This window comes from Panthera tigris, chromosome B1, assembly GCF_018350195.1.
Source record: "Panthera tigris isolate Pti1 chromosome B1, P.tigris_Pti1_mat1.1, whole genome shotgun sequence".
Classification (NCBI taxonomy): Eukaryota; Metazoa; Chordata; class Mammalia; order Carnivora; family Felidae; genus Panthera; species Panthera tigris.
The window spans coordinates 85,831,605-85,847,396 of record NC_056663.1 but is presented as its reverse complement, the minus strand read 5'-3'; the positions used below and the strand labels follow the sequence as shown (position 1 = coordinate 85,847,396).

The window sequence follows — 15,792 nt, the reverse complement described above, 5'->3', positions numbered from 1 at the left end:
TCCAGAAAACCATCACTTTTGTTTCTACACTTGACTGAGTCCTTTCAAAGCATGACCTCTGTGGCTCAAGGCTTCAGTTACTCACAGTTAGGCAAGCATAAGGACCTGAAATAAGTACCTTTAAAATTTGTGTTCCAGCAAAGACAAGAACTTCGTCCCAAGTTAGCAAATTTCAAGACATTTAATGAGGGTGGGAAGTGAGGATGGGTTCACACGGCACCCACGTGTCTGCAGAGCCTGTGAGGTGGAATTAATCATCCTAGGTCTGGCTCGGAGGAAATACCTTTCTGTGGCTCCCGTAAAAACAGCAAGTGTAGCAGCACAATTTGTATTAAGATTAACAACAGACCATTCTGACAGCCTGTGATCTCATAAATGTCTGACGTGTCCGGGCTACAACAAACATCCCTGTACGTTCCCTACATTTTTACCTCCTACAGAACCTAATATTGAAGTGTATAAAATGTTGCATTTTCCAACGGCATTTTTTTTTTTAATGAGACCAAGATAAAACATAAAAAAGCTCCCATTTCAATGGTGTTTTTCTACCAGCTGCTGATTACAGTTGGTGGAAACCAAACCATATTTCTATCCCGCCAGACAGAATTTCTTTGGAGCTGGCCGGCATGTGCAGACAAGAAACCACTGTGAGGTTTTGGGGTTGGAAGGCTGTGAAGGACAAGAATCGAGCCACAGAGCTCAGGCCTGTCTCTGCAGGCCAGCACGGGCTCCTCCTGTGCAGTCTCCACCGAGCTCAGGGAAGGTGGGTGTGGGGTGGGGCGGCCATACTGGGACATGCAAGATGCCAACAGCCCCTAGTGACGCGAGATCTGCCTGCCGTACTTCCCAGTGCTAGAATGTTTCCAATTGTGGACACACATCCAAGCACTAGTTAGAACCTGTTTGCAGAGGAGAGCCCTTAAAGCAAAGACTCTTGTGCAAAATCCTCAACTACGAGGCAAATGTCACCATCCTAAGAGGACTAAGGCACAAAATAGCAATTGGTAGTGAAATGATGGCTCCAGTGAATTCACCCATGTTGGAGGAAAGTCAGTAGATCAGTGCATTTCTCCAATCCCTTATTCCTTCAAGGAAGATAAGGTTTGTTTAAGGAGCTTTGGCTACATGGGGCACCTGGGTGGCTCAACTGGTGGTGCGTCCGACTTCGGCTCAGGTCATGATCTCTCAGTTTGTGGGTTCGAGCCCCGCATCAGGCTCTGTGCTGACTGCTTGCTCAGAGCCTGGAGGCTGCTTCGGATTCTGTGTCTCCTTCTCTCTCTGCCCCTCCCCTGCTCACGCTCTGTCTCTCAAGAATAAATAAATGTTTAAAAAAAAAAAAAAAAGGAACTCTGGCTGCTTGCTACACTGGTCAGGATGACGGGAGTGAATGCTTGTCAATGAGGACTCACACTCCCCAACTGGCTGCCACTCATTTTTACCACAGACCATTGAGAGCCCTACACCCCTAAACCAGAATGTCATAAAGAAAGACAGTGGGAAAAAGAGGAAAATTTATTTTGATCGGGCACTAAGATATATATTCACCATCAAATTTTCCTGAATTAGAGCTGAACCGGAACGGTTTTATTGCACTCCCAGGTCACGAGGTTGAAACAGCTTCTAACTGTGCTAGTTGAGCAACAAATGTTTAAACGCTGAATGGTCCTACAAAAATCTATCCTCCACTTCCCTTTGAAAATACAGAAAGCTCTCCCACCTTGAAACGTCAAGAGTCCACATTTCCATTATTCGCCATTCAGTAAGATAGGTGAAGATGGTTTAGGGCCTTATAAAGCTGATGCAGAGATCCCTAAGTGCTCTGGCCTTGCCACCAACCAGAGTCTAGGACTATATGGCCCGGGAGAGATGCCACAGAAGAATCAGCATGTTTTGCCCTGAGACCTTTATGGCCTGCCTCTCTCTCTCTCTGTGAGAACTTCACCTGATTTCCGGTTTCTTCTCTGCCGGCAGGAAATGAAAGAAGTTTGACTCCTAGACATCCAAACACAGGAAAAGTCTCCCGTACCAACCTTTCCCATCTCTTAGGAGAAAAGAAACAACAACAGCAACAACAAAAACACCCCAAACCCGGCAACCACAGGAGGTGGTACAGGAAGGATTCTGCAGGTAATTACAGCGTGCCCCCACGGCCGCGTGGAGAGCATCGCCCGTGGGCAGTGGGAAACGCACCACCAGCACCGCTCCAAGCGCGCCTCGCTCTCGCACTTACCTGACCGTGGGACGGAAGCGCGGCGTAAGCCATGGGCTGGCTCATCACTCCTTTCTGTTTCAGGAGGAGCATGCGCTTCTGCTCCTCACTCAGGTGCGCGCGGGGAGCCTGGAGCTGCGGCGGTGGCGGCGGCGGGGGTGGCTGCTGTGGCGGGGGCGGGGGCGGAGGCTGCTGCTGCTGGATGTAGGGCATCAAGGGGTTTTTGTTGGGGTTGGCCATCGGCGGGGTCATCCTCTGACTCAAGTCTGCGTTAAAATGGGTCAGGGGCTTAGTGTTGCCGTACGTGAGAATGTTGTGCTGTTTGTTCAAGGAGTTTGTACCCAAGTTATTTGGCTGCTGATTGATCATATTCATGTGGTTCTGAGGGAGGTAGTTATTCATTGTCGTCTTCTGCAGGTTGTTTGCCATGGGAGGCACTATGGGGTTTTGGTTGTTAAAGGCTTGGGGGTACATCATTGGGCTATTTGGTTTTTCTGCAGAGAAAGCTGACCCGTAGGGGCTGGACGGAGGCCCCAGAGGAGACCAACTCGAAGTCTGGTTTGAATGTTGCTGCTGTTGCTGCTGCTGCTGCTGCTGCTGTTGGTGTTGCTGTTGTTGTTGCTGCTGCTGTTGCTGTTGCTGCTGCTGTTGCTGCTGCTGCTGCTTCTGCTGCATGAGTTTGGCCCTTTGTTGCTGCTGTGCAGCCATCTGCTTGAGCTGTTCCGCTGGAGACATGTCGGAGCTGGGCACCGCCATGGGGCCTGACCCTGAACCAGCCACTGTCACTCCTGCCGGATTAAGGAGATAACCATTTCCAGGCCGAGGTGGAGCTTGGCCCGGAGTGTGGGCTTGGTTTGGAGTTTGAGGGGACTGGACAGCACAGTTTGCTGGTGAGCTCGCGGGGTTTGGAGCTGCGGGAGTGCTGGCAGCAGAAGGTAAACTAGTGGCCGTGGAGACCGTAGAAAAGGGAGGACCCGAAGAAGAAGGCCTCGCCTGGGGAGAGCCCATGGAGACGTGTGCAAAAGGAGAGTGAGAGGGGTCGCTCTTCACACTCACGCTCTCCTGGGAGAGAGGGGTCTCGGTCGCCGGCTGTGAGAATTCTGGCTCCTTCTTCTCTTCAAAGTCTTCGTTGAACAGGTCCTGTATGTCATCTTCGGGAACCGTGTTGGCCAACTCATCTATTAATTCTTGCCACTCCTGGTCATTCAGGTTAATGTCTGAGAACAGCTTGTTCTGATTGGAAAGAGACGTTTCTGATGTGTCTATGCAAGTAGGGTCATCTAGAGGCTCTTGCTTGAGGTCCTTGCTCTGCAGGATGGTGAAGCTCTCCTCCAGGTCACTGCAACCATTAACAGGAAGTTTGATCTCTGGGAGTCTACCATTCTTACTTAGATCTTCTAGAAGCCCGGGCGTGTGACTTCCGCTATTCTGCAAGGGCAAAGAAGGCTTCAGGTCAAGTTGGTGAAGAGGAGAAGCTGAAGGCAGCGGCATGTTGATGGTTTCCATCCCTGTGGGAATGTCCTTTCGTATTCTCTTGCTGGTTGGAGAAAAATTCCCATCACAAGCACCATTCTGTTGGTCTCCATTAAGTGGTGATCGAGCTCCTTCCAACTTCCTTTTCACGGTCTCTTGGAGCTGGAAAAGACACAGGAAAGAGGGCAAGTAAACCTCCAAGTCATCATTTACTCTTTGAGCGAGGGGATGTAGCTGTGAACTAACTTTTAAATGCGTTAGAACACACAAGAAAGATGTTCTATGTCTAAGTTCAAAAGTAGCCAGGCTTCAAATTCTGTGGGAAAAGGTTTTATCCAAAAGAAGAGCCCATGAGGCTGAAAGACAGAAAACAAACTAAAGATTGGAGGGTGGGGAACAAAAAGAGACAGTTAAAGGCAGTACTTCTCTTACAGCAGAGAATCATCTATTATTATTTCCCAAAGTGATGTTAAATGTGAGACTTGGACCCAAATGTGTTATACTTAAGGAAGATGTTAAAACCCATCTTAACTTTTTCTCACATCTTAACTGAAGACATCAAGGAATTAAATCAACAATATTAAAAAAAAAACACTAAAAATACTCTAAGAACATGGAATTTAACACATATACTGAGTAGCACAGAGATGAAGATTAATGGTTAACATAACCCGTAACTTCCTTTCAGTTCTTATTTACTTGACCTCCCAACACTTTGGGATCTAGCAGCCCACACGTCTCTAAAAGCATGCTTCCGTTGCTTTCCATGATAGCACATTTTCCTGGATTTCCTTCTTTCTCTCCATTTGCTCTTTCTCAGTGTCATTTGGTCTTATGCGTTTAGTTCCTGCACACTCTACAGGCCTGCATGATTACATCCATTACAACAGCTTTGACTATCTTCTCTAGGCTGGTGACCCCATAACAATGTACCCAGTCCAGGCTTCTCTGCTGAACTCCACATCTTCTTCCTGGATGCTTCACAAGCATCTAAAACACCACATGTCTCAACATTAAGCTGATTATCAAACACGATCCCCACCCATGTTAACTGTCTCAGTATCTACCCACTTCCCCACTCAATGTCTCCTCAGCTACCCAAACTGTAAACCTGAGCATTCTTCTCAAAACATCTCACATCACCAATCACCAAGTCCTATGGATTCTCCATCTACAGTATCCCTCTAACATGCCCCCTCATCTCCAACCTCACTGCCACTATCCTAGGCCAGAATACCATTTTCTCTCACTAGATCGTTGTAATAGTCTCCTGATTGGTCTCTTTGCCTTGCCTCCATTCATCCATCCATTCACTCCTTCATCTGTTCTTTTGTCCATTGCTTTGCTCTCCAACAATCTATTCTCTAAACTGCTACCTCTTTCAAGATACATACTGTCCTTCCTGTTTATAACCCTGAAATGATTTCCATTGCCTTTAGATTAAAATCCAGACTGAGCCTACTTCACCTGGTTTCTGCTCATCATTCCAGGCTCATCTTCTTGCTTCTCTGTTTGGCATCACCTCCCTGTCCCCTGCCAAACATTTTCTATCAACTCCCCTGAAACTCTTTCAGGTTCTTAAATGTGTCAAGCTTCCTTCGGCCTCCAGGGCATTGTACATGTTGTTCCCCCCCCCCCCCCCGAAACATATTCTTCTCCCTCTGTCTCCGCACCCCCAGGTTAACAGCTACCTATCTTTCAGGTTATATCTTAGATTTTACTTCCTCTAGGAAATCTTACATCCCTTCTGCACGCTAACTACTTTAGGTACCTTCTTTGACCCTCCGATACTGGGTTGGATATCCTGGAATAAGTTTTTCCAAGCAATCTCCACTTCCCCATTACAGTTTCTCCCATACTTTGGGGCAACTGCTTAAATGTCTGTTTAGTGAGCTCCAAGAAGGCAGGGACTATGACTGACTTGTTTACTGTGTATTCATGGGGCTGCACCTAGTGTTCAGGTTCATAGCGGCAGTTAATAAGTAATGACAAATTGAATAATTAATTCTATTGTCTAACTCACAGAAGCTGGAAGAGTTGAATTTTAGTCAGAGCAGGAGGCAGCCTTATTGACCATAAGGAAGGCCAGACTTGGAGACTCTACAAGAGTAATGGGAACTCTTACCCTGCAGAGTGTTGTGTTCACTTAGGTGGACTTATTTGAGAAGTCCAATTTAGAAAACTCTTGCTAACCCTATGGATTTACTAACTATAAACCTAATTCATCTGTCTGCCCCCGTCCTTTCTGTCACAAAGGGCCAATGTGTGGGGCTCTGGTGAAAGAGTTTGGCAAAGAGTAGCTCCTGGGAAGTGCCTGCTGAAAGACCAAAGGAAGACTAAGTCAGGTTACAAGGGGTTTCAGTAACTCTGCAGAGTTGAAGGCAGGACGGCATGAGGAGGGGGGAGGCAGAATGGTCCTCCACCTGGGCACTCTCCTATTCTTGGCAAAGGCGCAGTGTATTATAGAAGCAAGGAAGAGAGGAGCAGAATTCCCTCTGACCCCATTCTTCACTCACACGTGGAACTGCCAAGGCTCTGGAGGAACCCTATGTATAATAAAACCAATCTGCAGATGATGTGGGGGGATTCTAAGCAGTGCCACTTTATTGCTATTCTCTCATAAGTAGAGAATTCCATTTCAAAAGTAAACAGAAAAGGTCCTTGAATAAAAATCCAGTCTAACCCCTGTTCCCAAATCTTATGTGTTTAATCACAAGACCTAACACTGTCTGCATTCACTTGGTAGAAGCCCCAGAATTGCTGAAAACAAGGGTCTAACTGGGACACACTGGAGTTTGACTTCAAAGAAAACACGGGTTCAATCCATCCTATTAGGTAGCAACTGCTAGATAATTATGTTATTTATTGAACATACCAGAAAATCGTGGCTGTGATCATAGGCATGGCAGATATTTGAATGTAGCTCTAACACACAGCAGCAAGTTCAAATATCACAGCTTTAGGGCCTAAAGAAGAGAAGACTTGGGGCCTTCGGCACCACCTGAAGCGATGTTAAAAAAAAAAAAGGCACTTGTACAAACGAAACGGAGTTTATTTTAGAAAGTTCATGTCCATCATTCTGTTCTAGGTCATGAAATGGATGGGACAGGATGGGGAAATAAAGACAAATGGTCTGTTTGTTCCTCTGTAAAACAGTGGTGGCTTAGAACATGCTGAAAGGTAGGTCCGTCTGGGAACCCCAAGTTTCACCTCTTCCCAGCTGAGGGGGCCTACCTGGGTAGGGAAGTATAGGGCAGTAATACAAAAACAGGAGCCTTGGCCCAGTAGTTAGAATGCCTGGGTTCAAACCCAAGACTTCCTCCCTCCGCCTAAGAGTTAATACATATAAATGTTGTCTGGTACTTAATAAATGTTAGCTATGATCCCTTCCATTAGAAAGTGAGTTATATGACGGGAGGGATTTTTCTGTATTGTTCACTACTGGGACCCCAGTAGCTCATAGTTGATAGTCGATAATTATCTGTTAAATGAATGAATCCTGGAAAAGTTATTTAATTTCTCCTAAGTTTTGGTTACTATATCTGCAAAACGGGTTAATAATATTTAGCTCATAGAGGTACTGTGAGAATGAACTTAAATGTAATAATATGGAAAACACTTAACTTCAAGCCTGGTACCCAGTAAGCACCAAACTAAGTCTTAGCTATTATTACCTTTAAAATTCAGTCATACCATAGTCAAAACTGCAACGGAGATAGACTGCTTTCTGGATCTTCAAAATACAAATAGGTAGAATGATAATATTTCTGTTCCCTAGCTGGCAAAATCCTAATGTTTTCTAAGCATCTGGTATAGCTTTTTTAATATGAACAACAAAAATCAAATTTGCAATTCAAGCCCAAGTCCAAGTGCTAATGCATTCGTGTCCTAGATTGTAGAACAGCACTAGATTGTTGAGGTTCAAATCAAATGCATTTTCAGCATGTGACCTGAATGGAACTGCTGAGTATTTCCATTTCCTTGAGGGCCTAATATTCTCTACCGCTGGCCCCTTTAACCAGTATCTTGACATACATTTCATGTATCAGCATTTGGGAATATAAGAAAGACATCATTGAATATGCTATGTTGTAGTTCCATGTTTTGTTTAGTTGTGTCCAAAACAGTTTAGAGCAATCTTAGTATCCCTATTGTCTGTTTCATCATCCTTTGCCGTATGGAAAGGAGGTCTGAGAGTCTAATTCTCTTATGCCCCTCTTGGAAGATAGAAGGAAGTAGTTAGGAAGAGATAGAACCTGTGAGCTTGAGAAGGCTGAGGAACTCACAAGCACTCTGCTCAATGAGCAGGAGGACTGTTCACCGAATATGGAGGCATCCCTGTGAGCCCCTGCCACCCAAGGACTCAGATAAGAGTCTGAGCTCAAATGGCTTTATCTTAGGGACTCCCTGGTCCTTCTGCTGTACAAACCTGGAAGCCTCTTAGTATGATTTGTGCCCTTGTGGAAGAATCACAGAAACTCTTTACTGAGCATCAGCTCCCTTGTCCCTGTATTACTATTATTACATATAAATGTTTTCTCCCATTAAGGGAAGCTGCGGTGGCAGGGGCTGAAGCACGCTTTTCATCCAGTGCCTATGACAATATGGGCTGCTATCATGTGTCAATTACTCTGAAGGAAACAATTCCTCCTCCATAATGGCTTGAGCGTGAGTCTCCCATCTACGGTGTGGCTTGATAGCTTGTGTTTCTGTGAAACTGTGTGTGTGTGTGTGTGTGTGTGTGTGTGTGTGTGCACATGAGAGAGAGAGAGAGAGAGACAGAAGTGGGGGTGGGGGTAGGGAGAGGGAGGAACTGATAGACACAGAGAGAAACTGAGAGGCAGAGAGAGACAGAATGGTTTGGGAGGGGTGATATGACAGCTGGACCAATAGTAAGAAGAATAGCTTTGCCTTTGGGGTTATAAAGCACTTCCACACAGAATCGTATTTTATCCTCATATAAAACCTTTGGGACAGGTCATGTGCTGGTCTTATGGGTCTACAGGGAAAAGGTCAGTGTTTTGGTGGGGGTAGATGACACCCATAACAGGGATGAGGAACATAGCTAAGATTACCAGGCCTCTGCTGACATGGAGGGGCTCCCTTAGGGGTCCCCTGGGCCAGAATATCCACACACAAAAAGAGGTTCTTTCTGCCTTTTGACTTTTAGCAGTGCTAGTAAGTTCAAAAAAACTCATATTGCCTTGTCCTTGATTTTGCATGAAACTGGGCAGGATCATGGACGGAGCCTGGTACTATAGAGGATGAGGTTACTATTAATAATGAGGTCTTTAAGATGAAAGCCATTGGGGTAAGCCATCAGATTCCTTGTCTCGTAGGAGACAATGGTTCTAAAAGGTAGGTTTTATTGTAACTGTCTTATGGAGAAAGAACTTCAGGCATAGAGAGATTAAGTGAGATTACAAAATTACAGAGCTGGGGTTTGGGGGTGGGGAAGTGGCTCAACCCAGGTTCAAATTCAGACTCAGGTCTGACTGCAGAGCCCACACCACACCCTGGATGGCAGAGTCTGGCTGTGCCTTCATCACCAGCACTGGACTCCGATGCTAATCGTCATAATGCTCTCTCACACTGTTTTCAGGAATCATCTTTGATTCCACTCTTTCCCCACCACCCACACCCAATTATACCTCAAGAACTATCTGTTCTTATCATCTTCGAATTTTACTTTCATCTTCCACCCCCAGTGCCACTGCATTAGTTCAGATCATCAACACTTCTCTCCTGTTTTCTGCAGCAGCTTCTGAATGACTCTCTCTGCCCCAGGCTTGCTTGCTCCCCTCCAACCCATTCTGTACACTATGGCTGTGAATTTCTTTATAACGTGTGGAACTGATCATGCCCATTCTTCACCTGCACAGCTTTTCTGGAGCTGTCCACTGTCTTCAGCATCATCTAAATCCAGCACAGAGGCCCTCCACAACTCAATCCTCATCTCTGCTTACTTACTTCTCCTGTCTTAGCTATCACCTCTAACCTTCTTCCTTTCCACCTGTCCCCCAACACCAATCAGCTCTAAGTCTTTGGCTAGACGTAATTATTTGCAGTTCTCAGGACATACAGTGTTCATTCTCTGTCTCTCTGAGCCCTTGCATACGTTATATATACTCTTATCCAACTTCTTCACCTGACCAGTTCTATTTTTCCTTCACAATCAGTTTACACATTACCTTCTACACAGTCGCTCTTGACAGTCCCTCCCACAAGTCCTGATCCCGGGGACCGTCCACGTGCTCTTGTGGCATTCTTAAACACATTGTACTGTAACTGCCTTCCTTTTTCTTCGTGAGGCTGTACAAATGAATGCTAGAGCAATCTCTCAAATAACTACACCAAATTTGTGTAATTGTTCCCCGAAGTATGCACTTGAAAATAGTGGTCTGCCTAGAGTTTTCATGATAATTAAGTAGATGTACAATTTATTTTAGTTATTTTGAGATGCTGGAAATGGCTTGTGGACTGTCCCCTGCTTAATATTTTTGAGGACCCTATGGGTTCAGGGAATCAGAACAACCAGAGAGCATATGAGGAGAATTGTGTAAAGGAAAGCTGAAACTGAAACCCAGAGATTTCATGTGCCATTACCAAGGTCAGATGTTTTGACAAGTGTGTGAACTCAAAATGCTGGATATTTTCATGGTTGAATTTTAAATTTCCATACCAAGACTTTAAGGGGTTTTGCACTCACCAACCAAAAGTGTGAGTGAACTTTCTTCACCATGTCAGAGATATAACCATTTCCCAGGACTTGAAGACAAAATGGAATTTCAGTTTGCAGATGTTATAACTAATTTAAAGGCTCAAAGAGAACATTTTGGCCATTCTGATCTGCTCTGATCAAACCAGAAGATGATTCACTGTATCAATTTTCATAGGGTTATTCTCTTCTCATTCTACCAGCAGATCATAAGCTTGTGAACACATGGATAAATTTGACGTGCTTATTTAATGTATTTGTAAAGGGACGCAGAGTATTCACGTGTTAGATATTTTATTAGAATGTGGATAGTGTGCAAAAAACACTTCCAGAACTGTCTACCAGATTTAAGCACCCTTAGAAAGGATCTTTTGAGGTTTATTTAGAGGTTCAATTTTCTAGGCCATTCATTATCCAACTCTAAAGTGACCTGGAGAGCTGTTACAAATGCAGATTTCTTGGTCCCATTTGCACAGTTTCTGATTTAGTAGCTCAAGGTGGGATCCAGAGCGGAACACAGGTTGGAGGCACAGGTATCTACAGAAAAATTTTTTAAAGTTTATTTATTTATTTTGAGAGAGAGAGAGAGAGAGAGCAAGTGCACGCACACGAGTGGGGGAGGTGCAGGGAGAGAATCCCGAGCAGGCTCCCCACTGTCAGTGCAGAGCCTGAGTCGGGACTCCAGCTCATGGCACTGAGATCATGACCTGAGCCACAGTCAAGAGTTGGACGCTTAACTGACTGAGCCACCCAGGTGTCCCTAAAGAAACTTAATAAAGACCTCAATTCCTCTGAGGTAGTTGGCCCAGGACCCCTAGTTTTTAGAAATTCTGATCTAGAATAAGAATTCTGTTGGAGTTCTGACATTCTGAAATTGTTGGTTTGATTTTTTTAAAAAATACACATACACACAGAAACCCAATGTCCATATAAAATGCTCCTGAGTTAATTCATGATAATTCGGGACAGTTCACAAACAGGACTAAGAAACAATGCTCTAGACTGTTTTATTTCAAACCTCAGAGGACCTCAAATTCTGTAGAAGCCTGCTGGACTTCTATAAGACTTTTCATGAAAAGGTTTAGTTTTTACATTGTAGGTTTCTCTGAGCAAAGTAATATCCTAGACCATTTTCTCCCTCCATATTTATATACTTACCTTCACTTTCATTCAAAAAATTTTTTTTAACGTTTATTCATTTTTGAGACAGAGAGAGACAGAGCATGAATGGGGGAAGGTCAGAGAGAGAGAGGGAGACACAGAATCTGAAACAAGCTCCAGGCTCCGAGTTGTCGGCACAGAGCCTGACGTGGGGCTCGAACTCACAGACCACGAGATCATGACCTGAGCCAAAGTCGGACGCCCAACCGACGGAGCCACCCAGGCGCCCCAGCTTCACTTTCATTCAAATGAACCTAGGGCATGCTGTATACCCATGTGCCAAGTGCTGAGGGGTGGACTCAGTCCTAAGAACAAAGACCACACCCAAAGTAAACGCATGTCAGACATATATTGACAAAAGTTTTGTCAAAAAAGTTTTGAGGGGCGCCTGAGTGGCTCAGTCAGATAAGCGTCCGACTTCAGCTCGGGTCACGAAATCGCGGTCCGTGAGTTCGAGCCCCGCATCGGGCTCTGGGCTGATAGTTCAGAGCCTGGAGCCTGCTTCCGATTCCGTGTCTCCCTCTCTCTGCCCCTCCCCCGTTCATGCTCTGTCTCTCTCTGTCTCAAAAATAAATAAACGTTAAAAAAAAAAATTAAAAAAAAAAGTTTTGAGTACTTTTTTAAAAGGCGATCTATGTGGGGGTGCCTGGGTGGCTCAGTCAGTTAAGCGTCTGACTTCAGGTCAGGTTACGATCTCGCAGCTTGTGAGTCTGAGCTCCACGTCAGGCTCTGTGCTTACAGCTCAGAGCCTGGAGCTCCTGTGTCTCCCTCTCTCTGCCTCTCCCCTGCTCATGCTCTGTCTCCCTCTCCCTCTCTCAAAAAAATAAACATTAAAAAAAAATTTTTTTTTTAAACTTAAAAAAAAAAGGAGATCTATGTGAAGGGCAGAGCAACACAAAATGAAAAAGAACAATCTTATCACAACTCCTGAACTCTTCCCTTGTCAGCCTTATACACTCCTAACATTATTTTAGAGAGAAAACAACTTTACTACATAATAAAAACCATATGAAGTAAAAATACACACATATACACACATGCTATTTTCCTGAAAGCCAAGAGTTTAAAACCTATACTTGTGACCATCCCAGGGTGCAGCTTCTCTGAGCCTGATCATTGGGAAAGGTTGGGTCTCTGGACGGAATGTCAGCCACGAGCAGTTAGAAATCTCCATTCTGAAATGCTCCAGGAAGAAAAGGATCATCTTAAAAGGGGCCTCACCCTCCTGGTGGGCATCTGTAACCTCAGCCACAGAGGCCCAAGGGAATGCTGGGGCACTGCTCAGCGCCCCCGCTCAAGGGCCATTGAGAACATTCCGGGGGACTTTGAGGTTATTTTTAGAAATGACCATGATCTTTCTCCTTTCTGCTATGAGTCAGACTTAAAACCCTATTTCCAAGTAGAGTTAGGTGTACACGAGAGTGATCGTGCCTCTTTTCAGGGTTTGAAACATGGATGCTCACCCAGTTCCAGCTGCGAGGTGCCAGAGTAAGGTACTCTTTAAAAGCATTTAAAATTTGGGGGCACCTGGATGGCTCAGTCGGTTGAGTGTCTGACTTCAGCTCAGGTCATGATCTCATGGTCCAGGGGTTCAAGCCCCACATCAGGTTCTGTGCTGGCAGCTTGGAGCCTGGAGCCTGCATCTGAATCTATGCCTCCCCTCTCTCTTTGCCCCTCCCCGGCTCAAGCTCTTTCTCGCTCTGTCTCTCAAAAATAAACAAAATGTTAAAAAATATTTAAAAAATAAAAAAAAAAGCATTTAAAATTTGCGTGTGTGTGGCTGAATTTTTATGAATGCTTTTATCCTTTAGTTTTTCTTACACGTGTAACAAGCACCAACTGAATATACAACAACATATTGGGAAGGGATCATAAAACATCAGCAGCAGTGGCAGTCAGGGCCCTTGACATTTAGAAACGCTAAATCCCAAGATCTCAAATCTCCGTACTTCCAAATACATAAATGTTCATATAGGCTCCTGGCTTTGTCTCAATTGAACGAATAAATTATTTTTCATCACAAGTCACATGAACCCTGTGTACTTTTTATTTTTTATATCTGAAGTTAGGATATTTTTCACAAGCTTCATACATGTAGTTCCAATTGGTACTTCAACAATTATTAACTACTGGTTAAAATCCGGGACTGTTATCTCTGCAAATGTCAAGGTTATCTGATTTTCAAATCTCTTCCCATAGTTTTCACTAGAAGGCTCTAAACTTCTAAGTTTGTACCCAAGAATTTGATTCACTGCTTACTAAATGTTTCAAGATATCCTTGTCATTTAATATTCTAGTTGGCTGAGAGCTTACCCTGTACCAGGCATCAAGCTAAGTGCTTTACACATATTATCTTGATTAATCCTCACAACTCCATGATAGAAGAGGAATGGACTCAGAGTGGATAGTAATTTGTCGCAGGGCACACAGCAGAGCCCTTCTTAGTTCCACTTATTCTCACCTACTCTGCTCTTCTGCGTCTGATGACTCCTGTCCTGATTAAACATGAGCAAACCTTGCTTAGAAATTCTGGGGAAGTGTTTTAGGCACCTGTGTCATGACGGTCTAAGGACGATGTGTTCACGGCTTCCAGTCAGATCTGCCTGATTCACAGAGAAGCATTGTGCTCCTCTACGAGGAAGATGTTACTCTTGCAAATGGAGCATGTGTTTGAGAAGTGATGAATGCGGCAGCCCTGAAAACTTCCAGAGGGAGTGAATGTGTGCATCCCGGTGGCAGCTTCCTTTACTTGGAAGCTGGCCATTGGAAAAGCTCCTCTGAGCTCTGTGGCTGCCATCAGAATTCCGCAATCTGAACCCTGAATTGCTCTGTCTTTTCATATACATAAACACACACGTGCGCATTACATTACATTTATTTTTAAGGACAAGAAACAATTTTCTTAGGAATATCTCTGATATCTCTTACTAGAAGTCATGCATATGTTATGTATTCAAACATGCCTATATGCATGACCTCAGATTACAATCTGAAATTCCTAATGGGATTTTATTTAGAGCCATAAAGAAAGGAGTGTGAAGGAGGCTGTCGAGGAAGAAGAAAAAAAACCATAGGGAGGAAGAGGGCAAATGAAAAGATCAGATCTTATCTGCATCATTCACAGCTGGAGACTTACACCAAACAACACAGACCAAAGAATAGGCAAGTTAGAACTAAGCATGAGATTTCCATTTGTTTATTCTCTGGGAGGAATACTTCAGGGAGGCTGAGTACTTTTCTTTCCCTTGGGTAAAAAATCAAGAATATTTTTATTTCACTGTTTACTCAAAATGTCCCTTCTTTTCAACGAGAATCTCTCATTTTAGTTTTTAGCCCCTTCCAGGAGACCATTTTCCTCAGTGGCACTTATGTCCTGCACCAGTTTAGGGGACACAAACAGCCAACAGCACCCAGACCTGACACTGCTTTTGCATTATCTCCCTTTGGAAAACAAAAGTATTGCAGTAAGGTCTCTTGTCTATGAAAAGCCTCTTGTTTCCCTCAAAGAGGTCAGACATTTGTTCTTTTTTGTAAGAAAAGAAAGCAAAAGCAAAGCTGAGAGCTACCTCCTGTTAGAGAATTCTCAATTCCTCCCGCCTGCACACACCGCATCTCAGTGAGTGAGCAAACCGGACATTATTCTTATTTCTAGACAGTGTCTGACTCCCAGACCTCCGTTCCATCGCAGGTTTTTTTACTCCACAACTGAAAGCTACGGGAACTCGCCTTCATTCACCAGCAAGGTGATTGCCGTTATTTACATGTCTTTAGAGTAACTTTGTTCACAAACGGGGAGGCAAGGCAGAACTAGAGAATTTTTCTTTCCAGGATGAATGGCCCGTGGGTGAAGACGTCCACATGCACACAGGCACATTCTCGCGTTTGGGTGAACACAGGTGTGATTTAACTGGCTCTGAGCATTTTCAACCAGGCAGCAGCATGCACAACCCCGTGCACTCAATCCATAGACAGCAGAGCTCTGGAGGCTGTGGGCAGAGCGTTCATCTGTGGGGAGAAGCTGCTTGGTTTCATCCCACCAGCTGAAATTCATTTTTCAAAAGAAATTAGACCAAGGTACTGTTGTTATAGCAACAGTCAGAGTCACTCATACAGCCTCTTCCCTGCAACCTCACTCTGACTTCTGTGGGCAGCATTTTCAATTATGTACAGGGAGTGACCAAGGCTGAGCCTGGGTCGACCTTTTCTTATCCCTTTAAGGGGCAGAAGTGTA

At 44.5% G+C, this 15,792-nt stretch overlaps 1 protein-coding gene across 2 annotated transcripts in view; it reads right to left on the bottom strand.

Moving 5' to 3' along the window:
* Positions 1-15,792, bottom strand: part of MAML3 (mastermind like transcriptional coactivator 3) — a 412,351-nt gene that overhangs the window by 165,891 nt on the left and 230,668 nt on the right. For both annotated transcript variants that reach the window (XM_042983864.1, XM_042983865.1), the window contains exon 2: positions 2,231-3,844. In XM_042983864.1, coding sequence (XP_042839798.1) covers positions 2,231-3,844 — 1,614 coding nt within the window. The remainder of the gene's footprint in view (positions 1-2,230; positions 3,845-15,792) is intronic.